At 34.6% G+C, this 26,072-nt stretch overlaps 1 protein-coding gene and 2 pseudogenes across 1 annotated transcript; 1 reads left to right on the top strand and 2 right to left on the bottom strand.

Annotated features, from left to right (window-relative positions):
* Positions 1–1,563: 1,563 nt before the first annotated feature.
* Positions 1,564–2,551, top strand: LOC119511423 (annotated as a pseudogene).
* Positions 2,552–13,003: 10,452 nt separating this feature from the next.
* LOC119511424 (olfactory receptor 8J3-like) lies at positions 13,004–13,957 on the bottom strand. The gene has a single exon (XM_037805796.1). The coding sequence runs from the start codon at positions 13,955–13,957 to the stop codon at positions 13,004–13,006; it is 954 nt and encodes a 317-aa protein (XP_037661724.1).
* A 3,091-nt stretch (positions 13,958–17,048) lies between these two features.
* Positions 17,049–18,441, bottom strand: LOC119511685 (annotated as a pseudogene).
* Between the last annotated feature and the right edge of the window lie 7,631 nt (positions 18,442–26,072).

Below are 26,072 nucleotides of genomic sequence, written 5' to 3' on the forward strand. Positions count from 1 at the left end.
ACAATTATAAGCAGGCCTAGTCTCTACTTTGTGGTAACAAGCTTCATAAGGGCAAGTCCCATGATAGAGGGCTCCGCACATCAAACTGCCAGTCCTCAATATTTGTGAGAACATCAGCAACCATCCAGGTGAGGAAACCCAATACCTCTGCATTTCCCCCCAGCTCTTCACAGGGGCTCTGCATATTTTTTTTTTTTTTGCATTTCTTTTTCTCTAGTTAACTTTAACAAAAAAATTTTAAAAAAACAGAAAATAAGAAAACATTTCAAACAAAATCAAAACAAAGGAATAAGGAAAAGAAAAACCTAAAATAACTACATTGCTTCCAACATGTTTGTACTCTACCCCAAGCAAATAGACTATAACCCAGCAAACAAATATAATTGTTCAAATAATCCTCTTACTTTTTTTTTTTTTAATTTCTTCCAGATCCACAGTAATGTTGCCCTCTCATTCATTATTTTGTTTATTTGGGTCTTCTCTCTTTTTGATTTTGTCAGTCTAGCTAGGAGCTTGTCAATCTACCTTCTCAAAGTAACAACTTTTGGTGTTATTTATTCTCTCTATTGTTTTTTCATTCACTATGCCATTTATTTCTGCTTTAATCCTTGTTATTTTGTTCCTTCTACTTGGTTTATGATTAGTTTGCTGTTCATTTTGTAGTTTCTTCAGTTGGTCCATTAGTTCTTTGATTTTAGCTCTTTCTTCCTTTTTAATATACACATTTAGAGTTACAAATAAATATCCCCCTCAATACCACCTTTGCTGCAATCTGATAAATGAATTTGAATTAATAGACACATATGGAACATTTCATCCCAAATCACCAAGATACACATTCTTCTCTAGTGCTCACAGAACTTTCTCCAGAATAGATCATATGCGGGGTCATAAACTAGCATCCATAAATTCAAAAAAATTGAAATTATTCAAATCACATTCTCAGATCACAATGGAATAAAATTAGAAGTCAATAACCATCAGAGACTCAGAAAATTCAAAAATATTTGGAGGTTAAACAACATACTCTTGAAGAATCAGTAAAGAAGAAATAGAAAGAGAAATTGCTAAATACATAGAGACAAATGAAAATGATAACACAACCTTTTGAAGTAAATGTATATGTTCCCCATTTATAATCATGATGATTTAGGAAAAGCTTTCCATGCACATTGTAGCAATTATCAAACTAATACTCAAGGTGCTACCATCCACTGTATATTTTTGGATGCCAAAATCCTGATATTCATTGTTTTTTGAGAATTTTTAAATGATATAAGAAAAAGGAGTAGAATATTTAACATAAAGTAATCCATTAAATTCAGGCTGTTTTTATCTTTTTCCTTTTTACCATGAGAAATTTAAGCAACAAATGAATGAAACCATGTCTTTCTTTTATTTATACTGGGAAATGCATCCATGTTGGCCCCACTCCTTCATCAATGTCTGTCCTATCACTGCCTAGGTTGTCACCTGCACTTCTAAGAAACACATGGTTATATAATTTTTGCAGAACCCTATTTCTCCACATATTGCCTTGCAGACCTATCAATATAAACCAAGATGTCAGTGTTACCATCAGATTTGGAGCCATGCAGTATTCAGGTGAAAAATTTGACAGAGGTCACCATGTTTATTTTGATAGGCTTCACAGATAATATTGAGGTGAACATCTCCCTGTTTTTCCTATTTCTAGCAATCTATCTTTCTATTCTGATAGGAAATTTGGGACTGGTGGTGTTGGTCATTGGGGATTCCCAGCTCCACAACCCCAAGTACTATTTTCTGAGTGTGTTGTCATTCCTGGATGCCTGCTATTCTTCAGTTGTCACTCTCAAAATATTGGTCAATTTACTGGCAGAGAATAAAGCCATTTCATTTCTTGGATGTGCAATACAGATGTTTCTGGCTGTTACTTTTGTGACCACAGAATGCTTTCTCTTGGCTGCAATGGCTTATGATTACTATGTAGCAATCTACAACCCACTGCTGTATTCAGTTAACATGTCACCCCGAGTCTATGTGCCCCACATCACTCCTCCCTATGTTGGTCGCATTTTACATGCTACATTACACACAGTGGCCACTTTTAGCCTATCTTTCTGTGCCTCCAACGAAATTAGGCATGTATTTTGTGACATCCCTCCACTCCTTGATATTTCTTGTTCTGAAACTCATATCAACCAGCTTCTAATCTTCTACTTTGTTGGCTCTGTTGAGATAATTACTATGTTGATAGTCTTAGTGTCTTATGGTTTTATAGTGTTGGCCATTCTGAGGATTTGTTCTACTGAAGGGAGGAAAAAGTCTTTTCCACCTGTGGCTCTCACCTAACTGGGGTGTCAATTTACCATGGGACAATCCTCTTCATGTATATGAGGCCAAGTTCCAGCTATGCTTTGGAACATATGATAGTGTCTATATTTTACACCACTGTGATTACCATGCTGAATCCTGTCTTCTACAGTTTGAGGAAAAAGATGTAAAAAAGGCAAAGAAAAAATTGATTGAGAAAAATTGGTTTATCAATAAAGTATATTTTTGGCATTGAATCAAACTGAAAGAATGCTGTTAGTCCATATTTTTATGGTCAGAAACTAAAAAAGAAGATGGCATGTTTTTAGCTAATAAACCTTAGAATCTTTCCAAATAAAAACTTAGCCCTTCTTGTGTAAAATTTTATAAATGTAGATTAACTGTGTCATATAAACTATGTTCAAACATAACCATATTAAACATTCACTGATGTATATATATTGCTGTTCTTAGTCATTTTGTAACTTGATTTTCACTTATTATAATTAGAATTGATGTCTTCAGGATTTGATGTCTTCATATATTTTCACATTTTTCATACCAATCCCACTGCACTCATTATAAAGCTAAATCTACTTTTGAAATACCTGGAAGTACTTCCCTCTGGTTAACTCACTTGCTTCATGTGCTCTTCCCCATTCAGATCCACATAGGCCTCTAGATGCACCTTCTGCACTCTTTGGCCCAACAAATTAGAATTTTATTCCATTTTAAAATTCTTTCCTTTTCACTTGCCAATTACGTCTACATTAGACCTATTATGAAACTGCCCAAAATATGCTGTAACTACATGATAATATTTTGATTTATTTTGAGATTTTGATGGAGTTTACATGAGGATCAGGAAAGGCAAAATTGTAGTTATGAAGAACTGCAACTGACTACAGGATGTAGCTGCTTCGTAATCTGAAAAGGTAGCCCATATTTGAAGATTCCTAGGATGCTGGGATATTTGGCTCAGTTTCCATCTCTACCTTTACACTCTATGAGAAATGACTTTGTATTTGTTATCGTTCCTCAAAGTTACTCCCAATGAGCAAGGTACATAATGTAAAGATTCTCATTTCATAGCATTCCTCCTTCTACCTTACTTGTTCTGCTGTGTTCACTTTGGTTCCAAATTTCTAAGTATAGACAATCCTCTGGAGTCAACACCAGATGGGAGTACTCAAAGGGGATGTGTTAAATTTCCCTTGAATTACAATTTAAGTACTTAATGTGACTAATTGCTGAAAATTGAGGGTGGACTAACTTGAGAGATTTAAAAAAAACAACAAAAACCAAAAAAAAAGTGAAACTTAGAGGCCCTGCTTTAGGAGGACCACCACATTTTTTGAGTTTTACTTCCAGGAGCCCCAACAGGCTCCCTCAGAAAAAAATTCCTTTGTGTCTCTGCCAAAGTAGAAAGGGAAAAGTAGTAGAATTTAAGATATTCACAGGAAATTCTTTTCTTGATAAATATCTTCCCTTAAGTGATGCTATTTTATCTAAGTCTAATCATCCTTGATTTACAAGAGCTTAACTTACCTTGGGGAACACAAACATCCAACTCCAGGTCCCTCTTGACCTCCTGTATCTTCTAGGGGGAGAAAAAGGGTGATAAACATTTGTGAAGTTCACAGTCCAAGGACACAGTCTTCCTAAAATATTGAGGACTTATTATAGGATTATAGAACATTTACCTCCACCCACATCTTACCAACACATTAATTGGTTTATTGTGTATAAGAAGGGGTGACAACTGTCAAGAATTGAAAGGCTCATACTCAATTTAAGAAGGAATTCTCCATTCAATGGGGAAAGACTAGTCTCTTTAGCAAATTATGCCATAAAAATGGATATCCATTTGGAAACAAAATGAAATTGGGTCACTACCTCATGTCACAAAGAAAAACTAGTATCAAAGTTGTGAGAGCAACACTATCAGATATCATTTATAAAACTCTAGTGATTAATATATCCATGCTATTTTCCAAAGGATAAACTGACTGACCTATAAAACATGAGTGAGTCCAGAAAACAGATCCACACTTACCTGCCATAATAGAGGCATCACTGTTTCCCAAATGATATGGGATGATCTTTTCTATAATAGTGTTAGTTAATTTTTGTATCTATTTTGATAAAAAGCAGAATCAGAACACTTCCTCATATCCTATACAGAATTAATTCCAGGTGGATTGATGATCTAAATGTAAAATTCAATCAATAAAGATTTTAGAGTAAAATATAGGTAAACATATTCATGTTATTAGAAAGTTTATGCTTTTCAAAACATAACTCAAAAATTAGTATTCATGTAAGAATATGAAAGATTAATTAGGCTGTTTTAAGAAATTCTGGTCATCAAACAGTATTTATATCAGACATACATAACCAAGAGTTTATATTAGACAAAAGACTCCAATGTGGATAAAAAACAGAACTTTTACAAATCAATAAATAATTGTCATGAGCACAATGTAAAGATGGGAATAAGACTTGAATGAGTACTTTTCTAAAGAAAATATCTCAATATCTGTTAAATTTATGAACAGGCTTTCAATTTCATTTGGCATCAGGATAACACAAATGAAAACCACTAAGTTTTCCATACACATCATTGAGAAAGTCTAAAAAAGTGATGGAAAATATTAAACGATTACAAGGCTATTGATCACCCATGACTACCATGCACTGATCACGTGACTATATATTGGTAAAATCACTTTGGAAAACTGGTAGTATTTACTAATGCAAAATATGTCTTATTATAGTATTCACCAGTGTAATTTTGGGGGTGTGTATGGTTTTTTACACTTACTATTATGCCTATGATACCCGTTCCTCTTCTCCTCCTTCTCCTTCATCAATTGTGGTATAAAAATCATTTTATGAGTGCCTTAATTTGCTAGGGCTCTGATAAAAAAAATACCATAGACTAGTTCTCTTAAATAACATAAATTTATTGTCTCACAATTTTAGAGGTTAGAAATCTGAATCAAAGTATTGGAAGGACCATGCTTTCTCTGAAATGTACAGAGTTCTGGCAATGGGTGACAATCCAAAAGTTTCTTTGACTTCTATAGTTGAATTTCTGCCTACATTGTATAGCCATCCATGTTCCCCTCTTAATGTGTCCAAATTCCCTCTGCTTATACAGATACCAGTCATACTACATGAGGATCTACCTAATCTAGTTGGCCTCATTTAAACTAATCACAAATCAAAAGCCCTGTTTCCAAATAAGATCGCATTCACTGGACCAGGTTTAGGACTTGAACTTACCTTTCTGGAGGACACAATCCAATGCATAACAGTCTACCATCTGAAACTTAAAAAAGTCATGTACTTCCCACATGCAAAATGTGTTCACCCCATCTAAATATTCCAGAAAACTTGAGCCATTTCAGTATCAGCTCTATGTCAAAAATATCATCTAAATCACTTTGGTTATGGTCTATTCTGATTTACAATTTAAAATTATATATCCATTCCATTCATTGGGTGTGAACCCTCTACAAGTAGAAACTTTTGATGAAGTTACTTCTGTTAATAAGTTATAGCTCACCTCAATCAGAAGGATCACAATCCTATCCTGGAGTCCATTATAAGTGGAGTGAAATGCAGACCAAGACAGAGAAAGCCATAGGAGGCAAGAAGTTGAACCTCAAAGTGAAGGGAGAGAACTTGTGACAAAGGAGCCAAGGATTGCCAGCAGCCAGCCCCAGAACACTAGCCTTAGGGAAGAAAGCATTGCCTTCATGATGCCTTGATTTGTCCTTTTCCCAGCCTCAAACCATAAGCAGATAAATCCCTATTGTTTACTCTGACCCATTTCATGGTGCCTGATCCAGTTGTCTAAGAAACTAAAACAGGGATTATCACTCAGATTTCCAGTGGCACTTTATAGCTCCATATTTCATTTAACCTGTTTTCTCTAGTACAAGATCTATGTGACTTAGAAATAAACAATCTGATTGATAACTGAATTTTCTGGACTAGTGTGGTGTTTCAAAAAACTTTATTATGGTCTTTCAGGAAAGCTACACATCTACATCCAAATCTTCTCTAACCAATTGATATTCTCTTGATAGTACAAACATGCACCCTCTGAGGAGGAGAAATTCCATATCCACATTCCTAAGATTTTCATGATTATTTCCTTTCATTGGACCCACAGCCAAGAAGTCAAGTATGATATTGTTATTTGTAGTTAATCAGATTTGTTTCAGAATTAACCTCAAAATTTCCATAGTGCTTTCCATTTGCCTTTAAATTGAAAGAGTATCATCAATATTTTCTACAATCCTTGCATTTACTGTTTTTAATGTACCCTGTGTATTTCATATATTTTCCAAATTCACCAATATAATTCAAATGATCAATGTCATTTAGAAGGTACCACTTTTAATTGGAGGTGACACTAAATGTTTAGTGCAATATGACTCAACCACATTGTAATATCTAATGAGAAAGAGGACTGCCACTGGATCTTACTTCCAAACTTGGAGGAGTCTTTGAAATGCCATCACATTATCATTTTAATAACTAATAATACCTAAAGGAGATCAGAACTAAGATAAAAATCTGTACAACTATAGGTTTAAGCAAAGATGTGTCCCTGCAAAATTTTGTTGCAGGAATATTTATTTGGCTTAAAATTGTAGTGTTAACCACTATTTATTTATTAAGTGGCTCAATGTGTTCTTTCTGTTATCTTCTACTCAAATATTACTTTGATAATTAAATGAATGTATTGAAATACATACTTTTCTTGATCTCTCATAGTAAAAATACATTAATTGTCATTTACTTTAGTTTTGAAAGCTGTATTGGTATGGAGGGTTGGCTCAGGGGAATGATTTGACTTCTCATTTCCTCTTTTGGCCTGGTTTTACAGTGACAAGACAGTGTGAATCTATACCCTGTTATGTACTGAATTGTGAACCCCCAAAAATGTGTTTTGATGTCTCTGAATATTATTGTAGAACTGTCTATTTCTCCCTTTAATCTGCCAAATTTTTCTCCAAGTATTTTGAAATCTGTTCTTAAATGTATATGTTTTTGTAATCCACATGAAATATGCTTTTTTGTATCTTTAAAAAATTTTTAACTTGTCTGTTATCTGCATAGCCACAACTTCGTTAGGTTAAAGATTTTTTTCATTTTCTGTCTTTACCCATCCTTTTACTTTCTACCTATTTTTGACTTTGGAATTAAAATGAGTGTCATACAGACAGCAAATAGTTGTATCTATTTTTAAATCTATTCTGATAATCCCTACCATTCAATTGGATGGTTTAATCAATTATTTTTTAACAAAGTTAAGAATATAAAACACACTTTCTCATTTTCCTCTATACTTAACTTTTTTCCTTAGTCCCTCCATTAGTGTTTTCTTTGTGATTGAGTTTCTAGTGTGTGATTTTAATTTCCTTTCTGTATATGTTTTAGTAATCTTCTTTGTGATTACCCTAAAACATGAAATTAATATTTTAAATTTATAATAATCAAGTTTGAATACCTACTCAACATCAGTAGCATACTAAAAACTGCTCTTATAGAGCTCTGCTTAGCCTTGTTAATTTCACAAATCATATCTGTATAGTGTATGCCCATTAACATAGACTTAAAATTATTATTTTATACTTTGCCTTCTAAATCATATATATATGAAAAACAAAAGCTACAAATAGAAAATGCAAAATATATCTCCCTAAGTAGTTACAATATATATCATAGAGGATCTCTTTAAATTGATCCTACTTGCAGTCCATTTCTTCAGTGTACAGCTTTATGCCTTTCATCATATTTGGGTCACTGCCATTATCTCTTCAAATATTCTTTCTGCCCCTAACTCCCCTTATTCTCTTTCATGGACTCACATTAGGCTTATGTTGGTATGGTTGATGGGGTATATTTGTATGCCATATGTGCCTCAGGTAGTGTTTATTTTTCTTCATTCTTTTCTTTCTACTCCTCTGAGAGAATAATTTCCAATGACCTATTTTCAAGTTCAGTGATTCTTTTGCCTATCAAGTCTGCTGTTGAACCCAACTAGAGAATTTTTTGTTTCAGTCTAGTCCTTATTATTTCTAAATTTTCTATTTGTTTACTTTTCATAATTTCTTTTTAATGATATTCTATATTTGGTAAAACATAGTTCTCCTGGTTTCCTTTAGTTCACTTTCCATGGTTTCATTTGGTTCTTTCAATATACATAAGAAGCTGACTTAAGTTCTTTGTCTAGGAATTCCAGTATCTATGCTTCCTCACAGATACTTTCTCTTTATTTTCTTTCCCATGAATTGGCCATATTTTCTTGTTTCTTTTCATGTCTCATAACTTTTTGTTGAAAACTGGGGATTTGAGTATTTGAATCCAGTATGTGATAACTCAAAATCAGATTATTCTTCCTTATCCAGGTTTTGTGTTGAAGTTGTTTGTTTAATGACTTTTTAAAACAGTTTTTTAAATTTTTTATATGGGTCTTATTTTTAATATGGGTTACTTGAGTTCTTTCCATTAGTTTAGTGGTCAGCTAATGTTTTGACAGAGATTTCCTCAAAGGAAAGGAAAATAAAATTGCTGATATTTGCAGATTGTCTGTTCAGGCACTCCTTCAGCATTTAGTCGGGTCATTTACAAATCTGCCTTATCTTCACTTCTTTCCTTCATGGACACTAAAACTCATTCAGGGGCAAAACCTTAGTTTCTTCTCAGCTCTTTTCCAAGCTTTCACCTAGTTCTGTGAATAAGTATGGTTTCTAGATTCCCTAATATTTGCAATTTTTTTTACTTGATTATACCCCATGAATTCATCCACAGCCTCCTCCTTTCCAGGCTTTCCTCTGCTGTTTGAGCTGCCTATTATCCCTTCCTGCAGGTCACTTCAGTGAGTATATTTAAGTATTTTTGACAGATGCTAGTGAGGTGGACATGATAGCCCTTAGAAAGCCCTGAGATGGGTGAAACAAATGCAAGCCTCTGGGCTGATCCCTCAGGGATCTACCAAACAGATCAGCACACACTACCACAGTTATTAGCGAATAGGATAGATATTTCCCCTGGAACCATCAGGAAGCCCCAGGAGGGTGAACCAACACCCCCTTGGCTAGCTAGGAAGTGGGGAACAAGACCAGTAAGTTGAAATGCCACAGCATTCTTTAACCAAAATTTCAGTTTCTTTCTTTATTAAGCATTTATATGAATACTAGATATTTTTTCTAGATTCCTAAATTCCAAAATCTTGATTCTCTATGACAGTTTTTGACAGTTTAATTCCTTCTTTAATGGAAGGATGGGATTGGAGTTTGCTGCTATGCGACATTCATTAATAACTATCTATGAACAGAATTTCTTAATATCTGTGACTCACAACATTGTAAACTCCATTGTACTTTAGTCAACAAGCAATTATATTACAATAGGTAGTCTTTATTTTATGTCATATAGAATAAAAATTAGTATTTGAACCCATGAGCACATAGATTCTACAAAATAGTCTCAGTGGTATGTTGTTGACAACATCTGTGTAGGAATATCTTTTGTCTGAGCCACGCAGAGTAAAATAAAATGAAGCTAGAAGTTTCATGTTTGCAAATGGGGTATGCACTTTTGTTTCTCTTAGTCAACATTACTTCCCTACACTGGGCTATGTGACACAATTCATGTTGTCTATCTAGCCTCCAGAGGAATCTAAGGTTTTGCTTGTTGTTCTTTTATAGCTCTGTGACCTTTAATATTAGAGAATCATATGAGGATTTTTGGTAAATAAGCCAACTGTCACATTTTTAAAATAGTTACACATCTACCTTAATAAAAAACAGAATAAATGTAATCATACTCTACATCCTTGCTTTTATGGGTAAGTAAAAAAAAAAAGTAAGTACTGTTGGTCAGTCTTTCTCAGACTTCAGAGATGACTGTTGCAATATGTAAGTCATACCTAGTTATAGAAAAATCATCCAAGTGTTTTTGTGACTAATGATGCTTAAATGAATATTAAAAAGAAATCAAATTAGTTCTATGACTCTATTTTGATTTGACTGAAAGAGATGGTGTATGTTTGCTAAATTCTTGTCTGTCATAGTAGATATTCAAAATGTAATCTGAAATGATAAATAAATAATTGAAGAAGTGATTTAGAAACAATGATACAATAATGAGGAAAAATAAAAGCTGAAAAAGTTACTATTACATCCTTTTTCCATCTACATTTGTTTCATGAGCACACAATCTGGCCAATGGGAATTCAGGTGCTGAGATGTAGAGCTGGGGGCAGTTTCTTTTTATCTCATTACAATATAATCTTTATACTTAATTGTCAAACCTCTTCTATGTTTCCCTTATTAAGAAAGTTTGAAAAATTGCTATCTCAATTTACCTCTGGTTCTACTTTGTAACACAGTGTTCAGGCTTTTCCATGTCTCATTGGGACATACAACAGAAATATTCTATTTTTCTTTTAAAGTTACCTTCAAAATAGAAGAAAAAATAATCTGTCATGGTTTTCTTGTTTGTATTGTCAAATATTTTTAAAGGCATTACTTGTTTTAACCTATTTCACCTGGATATATAATGGATTTTGCATTGCTACTTTATCAAATACAGCTTTCTAAATTTTCTACATGTATTTGTCAACTTTTGTTGTGAATACTTTTATGCATGAAAGAAAATAGAAATGGCAACACAACTGTAATCCATTTACTAGCACCATCAATTCAACAATTATGAAAATCCACTGTGTATGGGTGTGTGTGTGTGTCTCTGTGTAGAAACAGAGAGAGAGAGAGATTAGAGATATATGCTGGAGCATTGGAAAGAAATTAGCAAACATCATTTAGTTTCACTTCTTTAATATTTCAGCATTGATCTCAAGAACCAAAACTCCTTCTTTATAAAACTTCATATTACTTTCTACCTCAGAAGAAATAAACAGCAATGTTACTTCCTGAAGTAGAAATGCCTAATTTATTGCCACAATTAAAATGACTGCATTTGCCACGAAGATGTATTTTTTATATATGATCATTCATGTTTCTTCTCTTTCTTTTTCCTGCCTCCTTCTCTCCTTTCCTCTCTCCCTCCCTTCCTTCCTTCCTATCTTTCTGTCTTTCTACAAAAATCTATTGAAAAAATTCATTTACTCTTTCTTTAGGAGATTTCCATAATACTAATTATACTGGTGATAAAATATTCTCAATGCTATCAACTTTTGGAAGGGGTCAGATATACTATCCCCTAAAATGTATTGACATTATTTCTATATGTTTACATGGTTCTTCTACATGCTGTATTGCCTATAAAGTAAAAGTAAGGACTGAAATGTGATTGTATTTAGATTAAGTTTTTTGTCACTAATATTTCATAGTGATGGTGCATAATCCATGGTTTATATCACTTGGATGCACAGGATGTTAGGTTGTTTTTATTATTATTTATCCTTATGAATTCATTGGTTAAGGTTTTAAGGCTAAGATCTCTTCATAGATATGGTTTTCATTTTGTGAATAAATTATGTTGGATAATCTTTGGCACAATATGAATATCATCTACTAAACAAATTTTCTCCAAAGTGACAGTAAAATTACTGAGTGAAGCTTGTAATACCTTTCTCATTCTCATGATTTAAGCAACTTAATTTTTTTAAATAATCATTTACTCAGTATTATTGTTTTCAATTTACAAAAAGAGAGTCTTTGCTATTTGCCAATATTATAATTACCCCTGGAGCTTATTAAATATATGATTTATTAACTTTTATCTAGTGATTCTAATGTTATTTCTGAGTTATAGCCTGGCTACCTCTATATAATCAAAATCATAAAATAGATTTTCATGTACACTCACTCATCACAAAATATCCAAAAACAGAACAAAATTGTTATTGAGAGTAAATTTTTCCTTTTATCACCTGAGGAACATTCCTGAATAGAGTCCATTAACTGTCTAAGATTACCACAATCCTGCACATTCTTTACACCTACAAAATAAGACTGATACTAACAGCAGAGAGAAATGAAAATCTTTTCAAAATCTGCTAGATTTATTAATCAAGTGATATCCAGCATGAAGCTGCGTAAACTGATGATGCCCTGTGTCTTTCATAAAAATGCATAAATTCTATTAATTGAAATAAAATAATTTCTATCATATTCCATTTCTTAGAATTCAGGATATAAATTCCATAGGTTAAATTTTTCCTTTCAAAAACATTGATAGATTTAGGGAGTTTTATTTTAAATATACTTATTGGTTGAATTTGGCTAACTTAGCTGAAACAAGATTTCAGCAATTTTTATTACAGATCTTGAAATTTAGTGATTTACTATACCCAACCCTTCATAGATATAAGGTAAGAAGGAAGCCAAACAATAAGATTGGTTTATATTCTCATCCATATTTTGTTGCGCTATTCAAACTTATTTGATTTTTTAACTAATGTCTCCTTTGATGCCTAGAAATATTTATTTCAAAACTGGCTACATGCTTATTCCTGGGAAAATTAGCGAATACCCTATTTGTTTATTAACAGCAGAGCTCCAAGAATTTCAACTTACTATTCTCATTTGATTTTCTTAAATGCCTAGCCTCTTTTAATTCCTAGGATCACTTGCAACTCTGTAAGTTAGCTCCTTAACTTTGTCTTTTGGTGACCTAATGGCAACCTATCTCAACCATCTCTTCATTTACTTGTAGAGTTCTAAAATGACATTGATTTAAAGGAAGAACATGGCTTTTTCAGGAGTCTCTTTAAGGCAGCCTTCACATCCTTATTCCGCAGGCTGTAGATTAGGGGATTCAACATGGGTATGACCAGGGTATAAAACACTGAGGCTATTTTATCAGTATCTAATGAATGGTTTGTTTGAGGTTGCAAATACATGAATAGCAGTGTCCCATAGAAAACTGTGACTGCCATCATATGTGAAGTACAGGTGGAAATGGCTTTTTTCCTTCCCTCTGATGAATGCATCCTTAGAATGGACAAGACAATGTTGAGATAGGATACTAAAACTATGGTAATGGAGAAAAGCAAATTAGTAGATGAAGCAATAAAAACTACTGTTTCTGGGAAATAAGTATCAGAGCAGGATATGGCTAACAGAGGAACATTATCACAGTAAAAATGATTGATTATATTGGAAGAACAATAAGACACAGAGAATACACAAGATGAAACCACAGTAGCTGTAGAAAAGCTATAGAAGTATGTGAGAGATACTAGTAAAAGGCAGATCCGTCGAGATACCACAACCATGTAGAGCAGGGGATTACAAATGGCCACATAGCGGTCATAAGCCATCACAGCTAGCATGAAAATCTCAGCCACAATGAAAAGCAGGAAACCACCCAGTTGGGTGGCACATTCATAATAGGAGGTGGTTTTCTTCTTTACCAAGAAATTAATCAGCATTTTAGGGGCAATTATGGTAGAATTGCCAAGATTGATGATAGCTAAATGTTGGAGGAAAAAATACATGGGGGTTTGAAGTCTAGGATCAACACTGGTGAGGGTGATGATGCCCAGGTTCCCTGCCACTGTCAGCCCATAGATCACCAGGAAGACCAGGAAGAGGGGAATCTGGAGCTCTGGGCACTCTGAGACACCAATGAGGATAAACTCAGTCACACAGGTGAAGTTTTCAAGGGCCATGTAAACGTTTGGAAAATCATCTGTTTGGGCAAGAAAAGAAGTGGTTACTAACTTAAAGGAATTATTTTCTAAGACCATATTTAGATGGCAGGGACAACTCCTTTTTGAGATATCTTCCAACTATGCAATAGTTTAACTCATTTATTAGACTCAAGCTGCTAAATTTGATAAATGTTGCAATCATTTGGGAAGAGAAAAGCAAATTATGGATATGATCCAGCATAATGCATCATTTGGGGAATGTTTATTTCCTCACAATCTTATAAAATTATGACTATGTTATTAGTTTACAAACATTGAAACCACATTCAATTTCTTATGTCTCCTGCATTGAGTGGAAAAGACTTGAGAAATCATATGTGGCTCCTTATGATTTCTTCATCTGAGATTTCTTGCTGTATCTCAATAATAGATTATTCTACCCACAACGTTGCTTCATTCTCTTTATTCTATCCAGATAAAATTTACCTTATTAATTCTATCATCCATGTCTTCACTTTTTCTTATTTTCCATTTTATTTACACAGACAAGAACACATGGAGGTTTATCTTACCTATTCTTTTGGTTACTTATTTTACAGCTTTTTAAAAATGATATCTCTGAAATGTTATCTTTTCTATAATTTTCTCCCACTATGATTTATTATATACTACTTAATTTTCCTCCTTTGCTATGATTTTTCCCTTCTGTTCACTCCTTGTATTTTCCACTGTGTTTTATTTTTAAACACTTTATATTATAAAATTTCATATTTTTATTTTTTAAATTTATAAACCATATCTGGCCTTAATGTATCTCAATTTTTAAAATTTAATGTCTTTGATATTTTAATAATAGTAAACATCCTTATTTTATAGTCTCTCTATAATTTTATTATATATATATATATATATATATATATATATATATATATATATATGCCAGAAGTCAGTGTGGTATTATAATATGCACAAATACTTTCCAAGAGTTGCTTATTTTAAAGATGGTCACCTGAACCTAACTAAACAGAGTCTCTTGCCAGCACAATTGATAGTTCCAGGGTTTCCAAAGAAGTCCTCTCATTGTTTCACATTTTTAAATTTGTAGCTAAATTCTAGTGAGCCAAGACTACATCTTCATAAATGCGTGAAGTTTAAAAGCCCAGAGTAGTTTTTGTTTTCTCTTCTTCTAGAAAGGATAGAATAGAAAGAAAAAAATAGAAAATGATTCTATGTAGGAAATAGAATGAAATGAGAGCAAAAAAAAAAAAAGAATCAGAGAAATTCGACCAAAAGAACTCCTAAATCTGTTGAGTATCTGATACCAACTTTTTTTCTGACACCAAACATCATTCTCACTGTTGATTTCATTGAATCATGCTCTTTATTTATTTACCAAATATCTGTTGAATTCTTACTCAATGTCAGACAATGTGCATGCTTCAGATAAATCACTTTTTCCTCATGTCATTGATATTTGGTTCCATAGATGGGGGGAAACAAAAATCTGGTAAAGAAACATATAAACAAAATAATTTCATATTATGATAGATTCAAAAAGTGAATCAAACAAGAATACACATTGTTACAACCTGAGAAAATGATTTTGCTTAAAATATTAAGGAATGTATTTTCTGAGAGGGTAACAGTTGAATTAAAATCTAAAGGATGAGAAGGAACCAACTATATAATAAATCTGAGGAAAAACATTCTAGGATTCCAGGCAGTTGTGCATTTGTTGAAAATGCTGTCAGGTAGAAAAGAACTTAGTTTTGTTGTTTTTAAGGGGAGACATAATGGAGACATGTGTAACTGGGTTATGTGGGAACTTGAAAATCAGTAGAAACAGATAGTGCAGTCACAATAAATATTTTATATTATTCTAAGTGAATTGAAAGTCATTGAGAAGTTTTAAATTAGGTGAATTTAAGTTTTCAAAGTATTCATCTGGTTGTTTTTTTTTTGATTTATGAAAAATAAATTTATTACATAACACCTTGTTTTTAACAATGTTCAATTTTTTTATTTAGAATACTTATGTCATTCATGTAAAATAGTCTGATACAGTACATTGTATGTTGTAGATTTTTCCCTCAAAAATTCTAAAGGCTCTTCTACTCCTTCTCCTTTACTGAAGTAAGGGCACCCTAAGCAACATGTGAACAGGTTTTAAAAAAAGAAAATTAACTGAATGAGATTTTAGTAGCACTGTATCAACCTGCTTTAAAATCAGGACAAAATATCTGTATTGGATGCTGCACCTTTTTAAGGAAGTTATCATTGATGCTTTTTTTCATCTTAAAGCATGCTCACAAATCAGCAACACCAACAGTTAAATTAAAACACTGTCTATGACAATCATTTTAGTTTGCTTGCTAAACCAGATTTATATCAATGGCAACATACTTAATTACTATCAAATAGAAGCCTTAATACCAGTCAAGTCATAGATTAAAAATAAAAACAAACTAATAAGTTACAAATTATTCCTTGGGAGTTTTGAAATCTTTCTGGAAAAATTAGGTGGCTTTTTGAAATTTCCAAAAAATCCAAGCAATTTTCTTGTTCAAAAAAACATTAATTAATGTGGAAGATTAATCAACCCACAGATAAGATGTAAACAAAGAAAGGTGTATCAATATAATCTCATTTTGAGTCTTGGTTATTTTGAGTTAACATATACTATAATTTTCAAGTATCTGTTAAGCATTTTGTGTGTGTGTGTATATACGATTGGTCAGATAATGTTATACTGAAAGAATTCACCACATACAATGACAACTGCTTACCCCTAGCACATTTCACAGCTTCTATTGCTACAGACTGTCACTGAAAAAACTTCATTGGTCAGTCTGAACCATGTTAAGTAAACTATGGAAGTAGCACATCCACAACACAAACTGTGCTAGCACTTTTTTTAAAGTCTAATCCAAAATTAGGTACAACTTGGAAGCCACTACCCCAATCTGTGAAAAGTGGTGGAACTTGGCTACTGGACATTCTGAACATGTGGTTGTACAGTACATACTCAGGTTATGCCAGGTGTCTGCAGTGACCTTCTTGACCAGATTGCAGCATTAGCAACAGTGCACTGCCATTCTTCCGATGCAGCTCAGTACTGATGCATCTGATGTGAATACTGTGGAGGCTGCAGAGAGGTGGTTGAATATCTGATGCTTCTCTGTGGCTGTGATCTGCTTGGTCCAGGGTTGGGATAGGCAGCATGTGGATTGGAACACTGATAGTCTGAGGTCATGATGAGTCCACCTGAGGTAGTGGTAGGAGGAACAATTCTCACTTATTTCAATGGGGGTCCCTGCATGTGACTGCCTTCTTGATTCCCTGGGAGACCAGTTCCATTAGTATGATTATTGCCCTGCTGCTGGTGGTGGTTCTTTTTTTCTCCTTTGTCATCAGGTTCTTCTTCTGTTAAAAATTCTCATTTTGGGTAAGGAATTTGACAACTGGTAAAAAACGTTTGATGTATGAAATGGGTCTTGTAAGAAAAAGGGATCCTGCATAACCTGTTCTGAGGTAATTTGCTTTATTGGGTCCATCGTAAGCAAATTCTGCTGCAAGTGGAATGCTTTCTATCTGGTTTAACTACGTTTTTCCATATACTTAATAATGCTGCTGTTAGTATATGTATTTCTTCTGAAATCTTTCATTAGTGTTGAATGTTAAGGCATCTTTTTTGTATCTTCCCAATCTTTATCTGCAGGAAATCCCATTACATTGAATATTCTGTCCAGCTGGTCATGGTGATAAGGATTACTAGTTTTGATGTCATCTTGTCAACACCAAAATATTGGGTCTGATGTTAGTAGTTCTGCAAACATACACCCTACAGTCCAAACACTAATAGCTTTGGTATAATGTCTTGCTCCAAGAAGCAGTTCTGGGACTCAGTACCAGAATGTTACCACTAATGGATCCAAATCTACTAAAGGCATCAAAGGTGAATTAAATAATTGAGCAAAGCCCATGTCAGCAATTTTTACTCTTCCTCACTCAGGACATTTACCCATAACTAAAATATTAGCAGGTTTCAAATCCCTGTGCAAAACACTGTTAGCATGCAGGTAGCAAGTCCCATAAAAGATCTGACATAATAGTGACTTCACCATTCCCTGGGGTAACTGAACCGGCTTCTTGTTTGATTTAGAAGGTCTGTGAAACTTGATTATATGCCAAAGGTCATGTTCAGGGTAGTCAAACAGAAGCCAAATTTTCCTATCAGCATCAGACAGAAACACCTTTTGAAGAAAGATGAGGTTTGGATGCTTAAGTTCTCAAAGTAATGCTATGTCTCTACATGCCAACAGAGAAATCTAGGTTCCTTCTATTTGTTTTAAAGCATAGTTTTTATCATCTTTCCCATCTTTCCTCTTGGCTTTGTAGATGTGACCATAAGTGCCTCAGCCAACTTTGCAGCCCTTGAATTCAAACAGGTCCTCAACCCACTCCTGCTCACTGCTCAGCTTCACTTTAAAGTCATAATCCATTGTCACAGCCTCTGAGGCTGGGGACCTCGGTCAGGGACTGGGGGGCCAGAGTGGGTGCCATGGAAGCAGGGTGGCTACTGCCCCAGGGAACCCACCTGCTCTATGCCTGGAGGCCACAGTACCCACCCACCAGGGCAGCAAAAACAGGAGGAGGCCCCATGGGAGTGCAGGGGCATCCAGAGGGGCAGTGGGGCCAGGTGAGGGAGGCTGGGGATGGGGTGTCACATCTGCCCTTGTCCCCTGGTTCCTCAGGGCCAGCTCCCACAGCCCTCTTGGCCACCCAGCTACTCCCAGGGCTGTGTGGTGGGCAGCATGTTGGGCTTTCCTCCTACCTCATGCACCTGCTCCTCTCCCTCTCTCACACAGTCACAGTCCCTCACTCACTTGTGCTCCCATACACTACACTATCTCATTGCTTTGAAGGTGATGAAATGTAGAATTAGAAAGTTGTAGAGTTAGGGCATGACTGAAAGGAAAGCAGTGAGTTAAGAAGTCATGACAGGAGGAGGGGCAACATGGTGGCAACCAATAAACAACCAGGAACAACTAGTAAATACTATGGAACAACTGCTGGGGGAAAACCATGACTGTCCAAACATAGTACACCAACCTGGATTGGGTGGCATGGCTGAGACAGCAGCATATAAACTGTAAGTAGAAACTGTAAAAATGTTCAGGGGGCCCCATCCACCCACCGCAGGCTGAGCTGCAAGACCTTGCTGTGGGAGAAAGCAGCAATCCCAGAGTAAGTGAATATAGTGCAACCTAGCTCCAACTGGGGTTTTAATTAACAAATGTGGACTGCTGACTACAAGCTACAAACATAGACAAACACTTAACAGGCAGCAAAGTACCCTGAGGTTGCTCCTAGTGGAGAGGAGGTGGGGATGATGGAAAAAAAATAAGGAGAAAAACAAAACAGAGGCATTTAGAGATGACTGACCTTAGAGATACAGAAACCACCTGTGACCTGGGAAAGGGAGCCCAGAAGACCATGTGCTTTCTCTGAACAGTGGGTGAAACTGGGAGGCTGTGGACTGGCTCTGAAAGGGGGCTTTCTTTACCTTTTTCTGTCTCACAACCTAAGTGGCTTAGTGGAGAAAGCCCCAACCATTTCAGTTTACAGCACTCTGACCCAGACAGAGGTGGAGTTAACAGAGTCAGAGAGACAAGGATGAATTCAAATGCAGAAGATAACTCCCTAGGAGTTGTATCTCCCCTAAGAGGAAGGAGGTAGGGCTCAGCTCTAGTGCTTTCCCTCCCTTCAGAACTCAGACCCCAGGGCCTGGAGGAAAACAATCAAACCAGAAATAACTTAAGCTGAGAAATAAAGGAACCACATCCTTTACACCACTGGGGAGTGGCAGGCTGACAGGCACCACCTGCTGGGAAGGATTGGAAAATGGTTAGAGGCCTCACAGGAATGTCTGTCAATCTTCTAAGAAACACCTTCAGGGAAACTTGACACTGAATATAGCCCCATTCTGAGACCTGAACCCATTCAGGTCTGGGAAAATCTTATAGTGGTAACCAAGGAAACCACATGCCTAGACAACAGAAAACTACATATTACACTAGGAAAAATGAATATATGTCCCAAAGTAACAAACTTTCCTATCAATTAAGGTAGAGTTGAAATATTATTTCACTTTAATGTAACAATGAAAGATTTTCAAATATGGTACATCAATTAAAAAACCAAGTCAATGAGTTCAGGGAAGATAAGGCAAAAGATATGAAAGCTGTAAAGAAAACACTGGGTGGACATGAGGTAGAAATCAAAAGTTTGCAAAAAACAACTGGCAGAATGTATGGAAATGAAAAACACCAAAAACTTGATGAAAAACACAGTGGAGACATACAACAGCAGATCTCAAAAGGCTAAAGAAAACATACAGCAACTGCAGAACAAGACATCTAAAATCCTACACATCAAAAAACAGATAAGGAAAAGAATGAAAACTATGAGCAACATCTCAGGGAATTGAATGACAACATGAAACATATGAATGTATGTGTCACAGGTGTCCCAGAAGGAGAAGAAAAGGGAAAAGCTACAGAAACAATAATGGAAGAAATAATCAATGAAATTTTTTCATCTCTTATGAAAGATATAAAATTACAGATCCAAGAAGTGCAGCATGCCCCAAAGAGAGTAGATATGAATAGACTTATGCCAAGACACTTAAGAATCAGAATGCTAACCATAAATGACAGAGAATCCTGAAAGCAGCAACAGAAAAGCAATCCATCACATACAAAGGAAGCTTGATAAAAATATGTGCAGATTTCTCAGCAGAAACCATGGAGGCAAGAAGGAAGTGGTGTGATATATTTAAGATACTGAAAAAGAGAAACCACCAACCAAGAATCCTATATCTAGCAAAACTTTCCTTCAAATATGAGGGAGAGTTTAAAATATTCTCTGACAAACAGACAATGGGAGAATTTTTGAACAAGATACCTGTGCTACAGGAAATACTAAAGGGAGCACTACAGACATATAGGAAAAGACAGGAGTGAGAGGTTTGGAACACAATTTTGGGTGATGGTACACAGCAATGTAAGCACACTGAACAAAGATGACTGTGAGTATGGTTGAAAGAAGAAGGCTAGGAGCATATGGGACACCAGAAGGGGAGAGGAAAGATAAAGACTGAACTGTATAATTCAGTGAAACCTAGAGTGCTCAAAAATTGTGATAAAATGTACAAATATTTTTTAACATGAGGGAGAACAAATGGATGTCAACCTTGCAAGGTGTTAAAAATAAGGTGGTGTTGGGGAAAAATACAATTAATGCAAACTAGAAACTATAGTTTACAGAAACATTGTATTATGCCTCCTTTAATGTAAGAGAGGCAATATACCAAAGCAAAATGCATAGAGTGTGTCATAAGGGAAGGCTGTGGGACTCTTGGCATTGATGATGTTGTCTGGCTGTTATTGTACTTTAGTTTAATTCTATCTTTCATTTTGTTGCCTTCTGGCTGTCTTGTTTTTTTCTCCCTTTTCCTTTGTCTCTCTACCTTCTTTGAGTCTTCCTCCTTCTTTGTGGAAGAAATGGAGATGTCCTTATATAGGTAGCGGTGATGGTGATGAAAGAATAAATACATTATTGTACAGGGAACCATTGATTGTTTACTTAGGATGGAATGTATGGTGTGTGAACAAATCTGTCTTAAAAAAATTGATTGATGAAGAAATCTTGAGTGCACAAAATTTAGTGAAATAAGCCAGACACAAAAAGGCAAATATTTTATGTTCTTACTGATATGAACTAATTATAATATGCAAATTCATAGATGACTGTAGGTTACTAGGATATAGAATGAGGCTAAAGAATGGGGAGTGTTTGCTTAGTATGAGCAGAATATTTAACTAGGTTCAACTTAAGTATTTGGAAATGGACAGAGGTGATGGCAGCACATTATTGTAAGAATAACTCACAATGCTGACTGGTGTGTGAATGAGGTGGAAAGGGAAGGCTTAGAGTCACATATGTCACCAGAAGGAAAGTTGGAGGTTAAAATATGGGAATATATGAAACAGTGAATCTTGTGTTGGATAATGTCTGTGATTAACTATACAAATATTGGAAATCTACTTCATGAACTAGAACAAATGTATGACACTATAACTAGAAGTTAATAATAGAAGGGTATATAGGGGGAAATATGCATATTGCAAACTATGTACTACAGTTAGTAGTATTTTAACATTCCTTCATCAACAGTAACAAATGTTCTATACCAATACTATGAGTCAATAATGGAGCGGGAGGTGGTTAGGGTTATAGGAAGATTTGAGTTTTCTTTTTTGTTTTTATCTCTTTTCTGGAGTAAATAAAATAGTCTAAAAATTGAGAAATAAGATTAATTGTGGAGACGGATGCACAGCTGTGTGATGGTACCATGGGCAATTGATTGTGCACTTTGGATGATTGTATGGTATGTGAGCAATCTCAATAAAATTGAATTTAAAAAAATCAGGACAGGATTCCTGGTCAAATATAATGTTAGCATGGAACAAAGTGGAAGAGCTAGAGATAGAGAGAAGGAATATTTGACAAACATTTGTGAAAAGAAACATGATAAACTACTGAACAAAATTAATATAATGAATTATATGAGACATATGACAGAAAGATGGATGGAGGGTGAATGTGTTTTGCAACTGGGTGAATGGTCATAACAATTTTAGAATATTAGAGAAAGTGGTTTAAAGTAGTTGGCAGTTTGATCTGTGTACCCAAGTTTGAACATGTTCTTGGTCTTTGTCCCCATTCTGGTGGTTGTGAACCCACTGTAAATAAGATCTTTTCAAGATGTTACTTCACTTATGGTGTAGACCAACTGTATCAGGTTGGGCTTTAATCTTGGTTACTAGAGTCCCTTGTAAGCAGAATGAAATTCAGAGAGTGAAAGACAAGTGGAAGTGAAGAAGACATAAGTCATTGGAAGTGGAGAAGATAAAAGAAGACATTGCCATGTTTATTGTCATGTGACGGAAAAGCCAGGGATCAAGGATCACCAGAAGCCAGCCCCAGAACATCAGGCTTTGAGGAGAAAGCATTGCCTTATTGACACCTCAGTTGTGAACTTCTCCTAGCCTCAAAACTGAGAACAAATAAATTCCCAGTTTTTAAGCCAACCCATGTATGGGTTGTTTCATCCATCAGGAAAGTAACACAGGTGGAGATGCTCAAAATGAGATTTTAAACATGCTAAGTTTTACCTAAAGCTTATGAGACATTTAAGAAATCATTTAGACAAGCTAATATTTAGGTCTGGAACACAATGGTGTGGTTAGGATGCAGATACTTGAGAAACATCAACCTAGATGATGATACATTTTTTTCAACTATTTGAGGATTTTTTTGTAATTTGTAACAAAACATTTATAATAAACTGCTTAACAAATGTGCAGCACTTTACACTGAAGAACAACCCTGTGTTTTTGAAGTTCTAGCATCCTCTTCTATCCCAAAACATTAGGTATTACTTCTGTATCCCCTCTCATGCACTTTCTTATTTTGCATTTTCTGTATTTGTCAGAATGATGTCAATTCTAATTTGGAGACATTAACAGCTGGATCATATTTAATACCCTGTATTCTCAAAATAGTTATAAATTTTGGAAAAAACTTAGTAGAAGCATCATGTTATTTGATTATACTTGATATCCAGTGCCTTCCAAAATGAAACTAGGTGGTTCATTTTAAGCTTAGTTTTTAGGTTTTTTTAATGTCCATTACACAAAAAGAAGATAAATATTTCTACCCACCTCTATTAGAGGATCTGCTTCTAGTTCTTAGAAGGTGTCTCTACTTGACCAAAGCAGTGAGAGTTGATGGAGATTCATAACCATTGAGCAGCTATCTCCGAAACACATTGACTCCAGGATCCACAATTGCCTTTTACCTCCTTGGATAAGTTGCCACCAGTGATTAGTTCTTTAACAGTAAATCCTCTAGGAATTCAATCAGGCACTCTTTGGGACCTCTTTGTGACAGCCCTGGTCTAGATTACTGAAGTGAGTCAAACTACATGACAACAAAGGGACACAGTGATTAACTATATCTCCCAAAGCAGCTCATTTTCCTCCAGAGATTGATTTCTGTAACAATGGAATGTTGAAGAGCAAGGACCCAAATGTCTAGCAGTCAAATTAGTGGGAATTATATCCATTTAGTTATGTAGTGATTCTACTGTAAATAATATTTTCATTATGCCACTTTCTGTTGCTGGATTTTTTTCCCTTTTTTCCTCAAGGAATTTAGTTATCATGGTCATTGTTTAAAGGTTTGTGGTGAATTAGATGTTAAAAGGAGAATGGATACTGGAAAGAACAACCCTCATGCAATAAAATTATCTTACTCTTTTTTTTTTTTCACTCTTGTATTTGTGTTGAGTAAAAGGTAGAAGGTAACTACTGTGAACAAGTCAAACAGTGTTTAAAAGCAAAACTCTTTTCTTAGGTTAGAATATATCTTCAAATTTCCAAAAGTAGACACTTTATGAATACTGAAGGTTATGTGCATGTGATGGGTAATGGAATTATATGGGGACAATTCTCTTCAGTGAATCTTACATACTCTGTAGCAAAACTTCCTTTCTTGAGTGTCACAACACTGTCCCCTATTGACCTTAAATTTAAGATGTAAGTTGAGCTATATGGAACAGTGCCATTCATCCAAAAGTATTAAAGAATGCACATGGGACAGAATTAACATTTTGTAAGATTCACGTTAAATATATCAGGGTATAACATAAGGTGTGGATAAAGGAATAAAGTTAAAAGGGAATAAGAAATAAATTTAAAAAAAAATTCACTTTGCTAGGCTCATGTATGATGATATGCCATGAACAGAGGAACACAATTATTCTAATTCTCTCTACCAAGGTCCAAAAAACATTTGGAAAGAAATATATTTTCATTGGGCAGATAATACACTTCTTGATTCAGTTATGCAAATACATATAAGTTATTACAATATGTAAACAAAAATCTTCATCAGAATATTATTCAGTATGCAAAATAATGTAATCAAATAAAATCCATATGTTAGAAGTGTATTAAATAAAATATACAGGTATACATATTTCATGAAATGTAGCCTTTAAAATTTGGTTTATATGTATTACATAAAAATTTAGGGCAAGCTTCTAAGAAGAAAATGAAGATAATAAACAAAGGGTTACTTTAAAATGGTTTCTTGAAAAAATGTATTGTTATAATTTACAGATAATAAATCACACAGACTGTAAGCGTGCATGGATGATATTTGCCCTAATCAAGAGAGCATTTCCATCACCCAAAAAAGTTCCCTGATGTTTCTTTATAGTGAATCCACCACATCAGATCCCAGACCATAATTGATGTGATTTCTATCACCAGATTAATTTTACCTATACTAAACATGATATAAATAGAATATAGTATGTTTTTGTTTGTTTTTTTGCCTGACTTAATGCTATTAAAATTTATCCATGCTGTTGGTCACATTAATAATTGATTCCATTTTGTTGCTGAGTAGATTTGATTTTATGTCTTTACCACATTTTTAAAATAGGTTTTCAATTTATAAGCAGTTGAAATATTTGAAGTTCAGATTATTATGAATAAAGCTATCATGTACATTGATGCATGAGTACTTTTGCTCATATGCTGTCATTCCTCTTGGGTAAGATTCAAGGAAGTTATTCCTAAAACATCTGGTAGACATATGGCAACATTTTTAGAAACTGCCAGATTGTTTTCTGAAGTGGCTCTACCATTTCCCACTCCAACCAACAAAGTCTGATGATTCCAGAAGCAGCATATAGTAGTCGATATTTGGTAATATCATTATTTAAATTTGTAGCTAATCTAGTGGGTAGAAAGTGATATTTCATTGTTATTTTAATGGCATTTCTCTGATGGTATAGGATGCCAGGGCTTTTTTAAATGAGATTGTGTTGGCCATTTGTACTTTTTCTCTGGAGACTATCTTTACAAAGATTTTGCCTATTTTTATTTGTCTCTATTTTTGTTATTGATTTGTAGGGATATTTACATAAAATCTGGGTATGATTAAATTGCTTTGGCTTCTTAGCTGATACTCAGTTGAACATACATATGTGACTGTA

This window comes from Choloepus didactylus, chromosome 16 (assembly GCF_015220235.1).
Source record: "Choloepus didactylus isolate mChoDid1 chromosome 16, mChoDid1.pri, whole genome shotgun sequence".
Lineage (NCBI taxonomy): Eukaryota > Metazoa > Chordata > Mammalia > Pilosa > Megalonychidae > Choloepus > Choloepus didactylus.

Excerpts from the sequence above, each read along its gene's own strand:
- LOC119511424 (XM_037805796.1), bottom strand. The coding sequence starts at position 13,957 with ATGGCCCTTGAAAACTTCACCTGTGTGACTGAGTTTATCCTCATTGGT.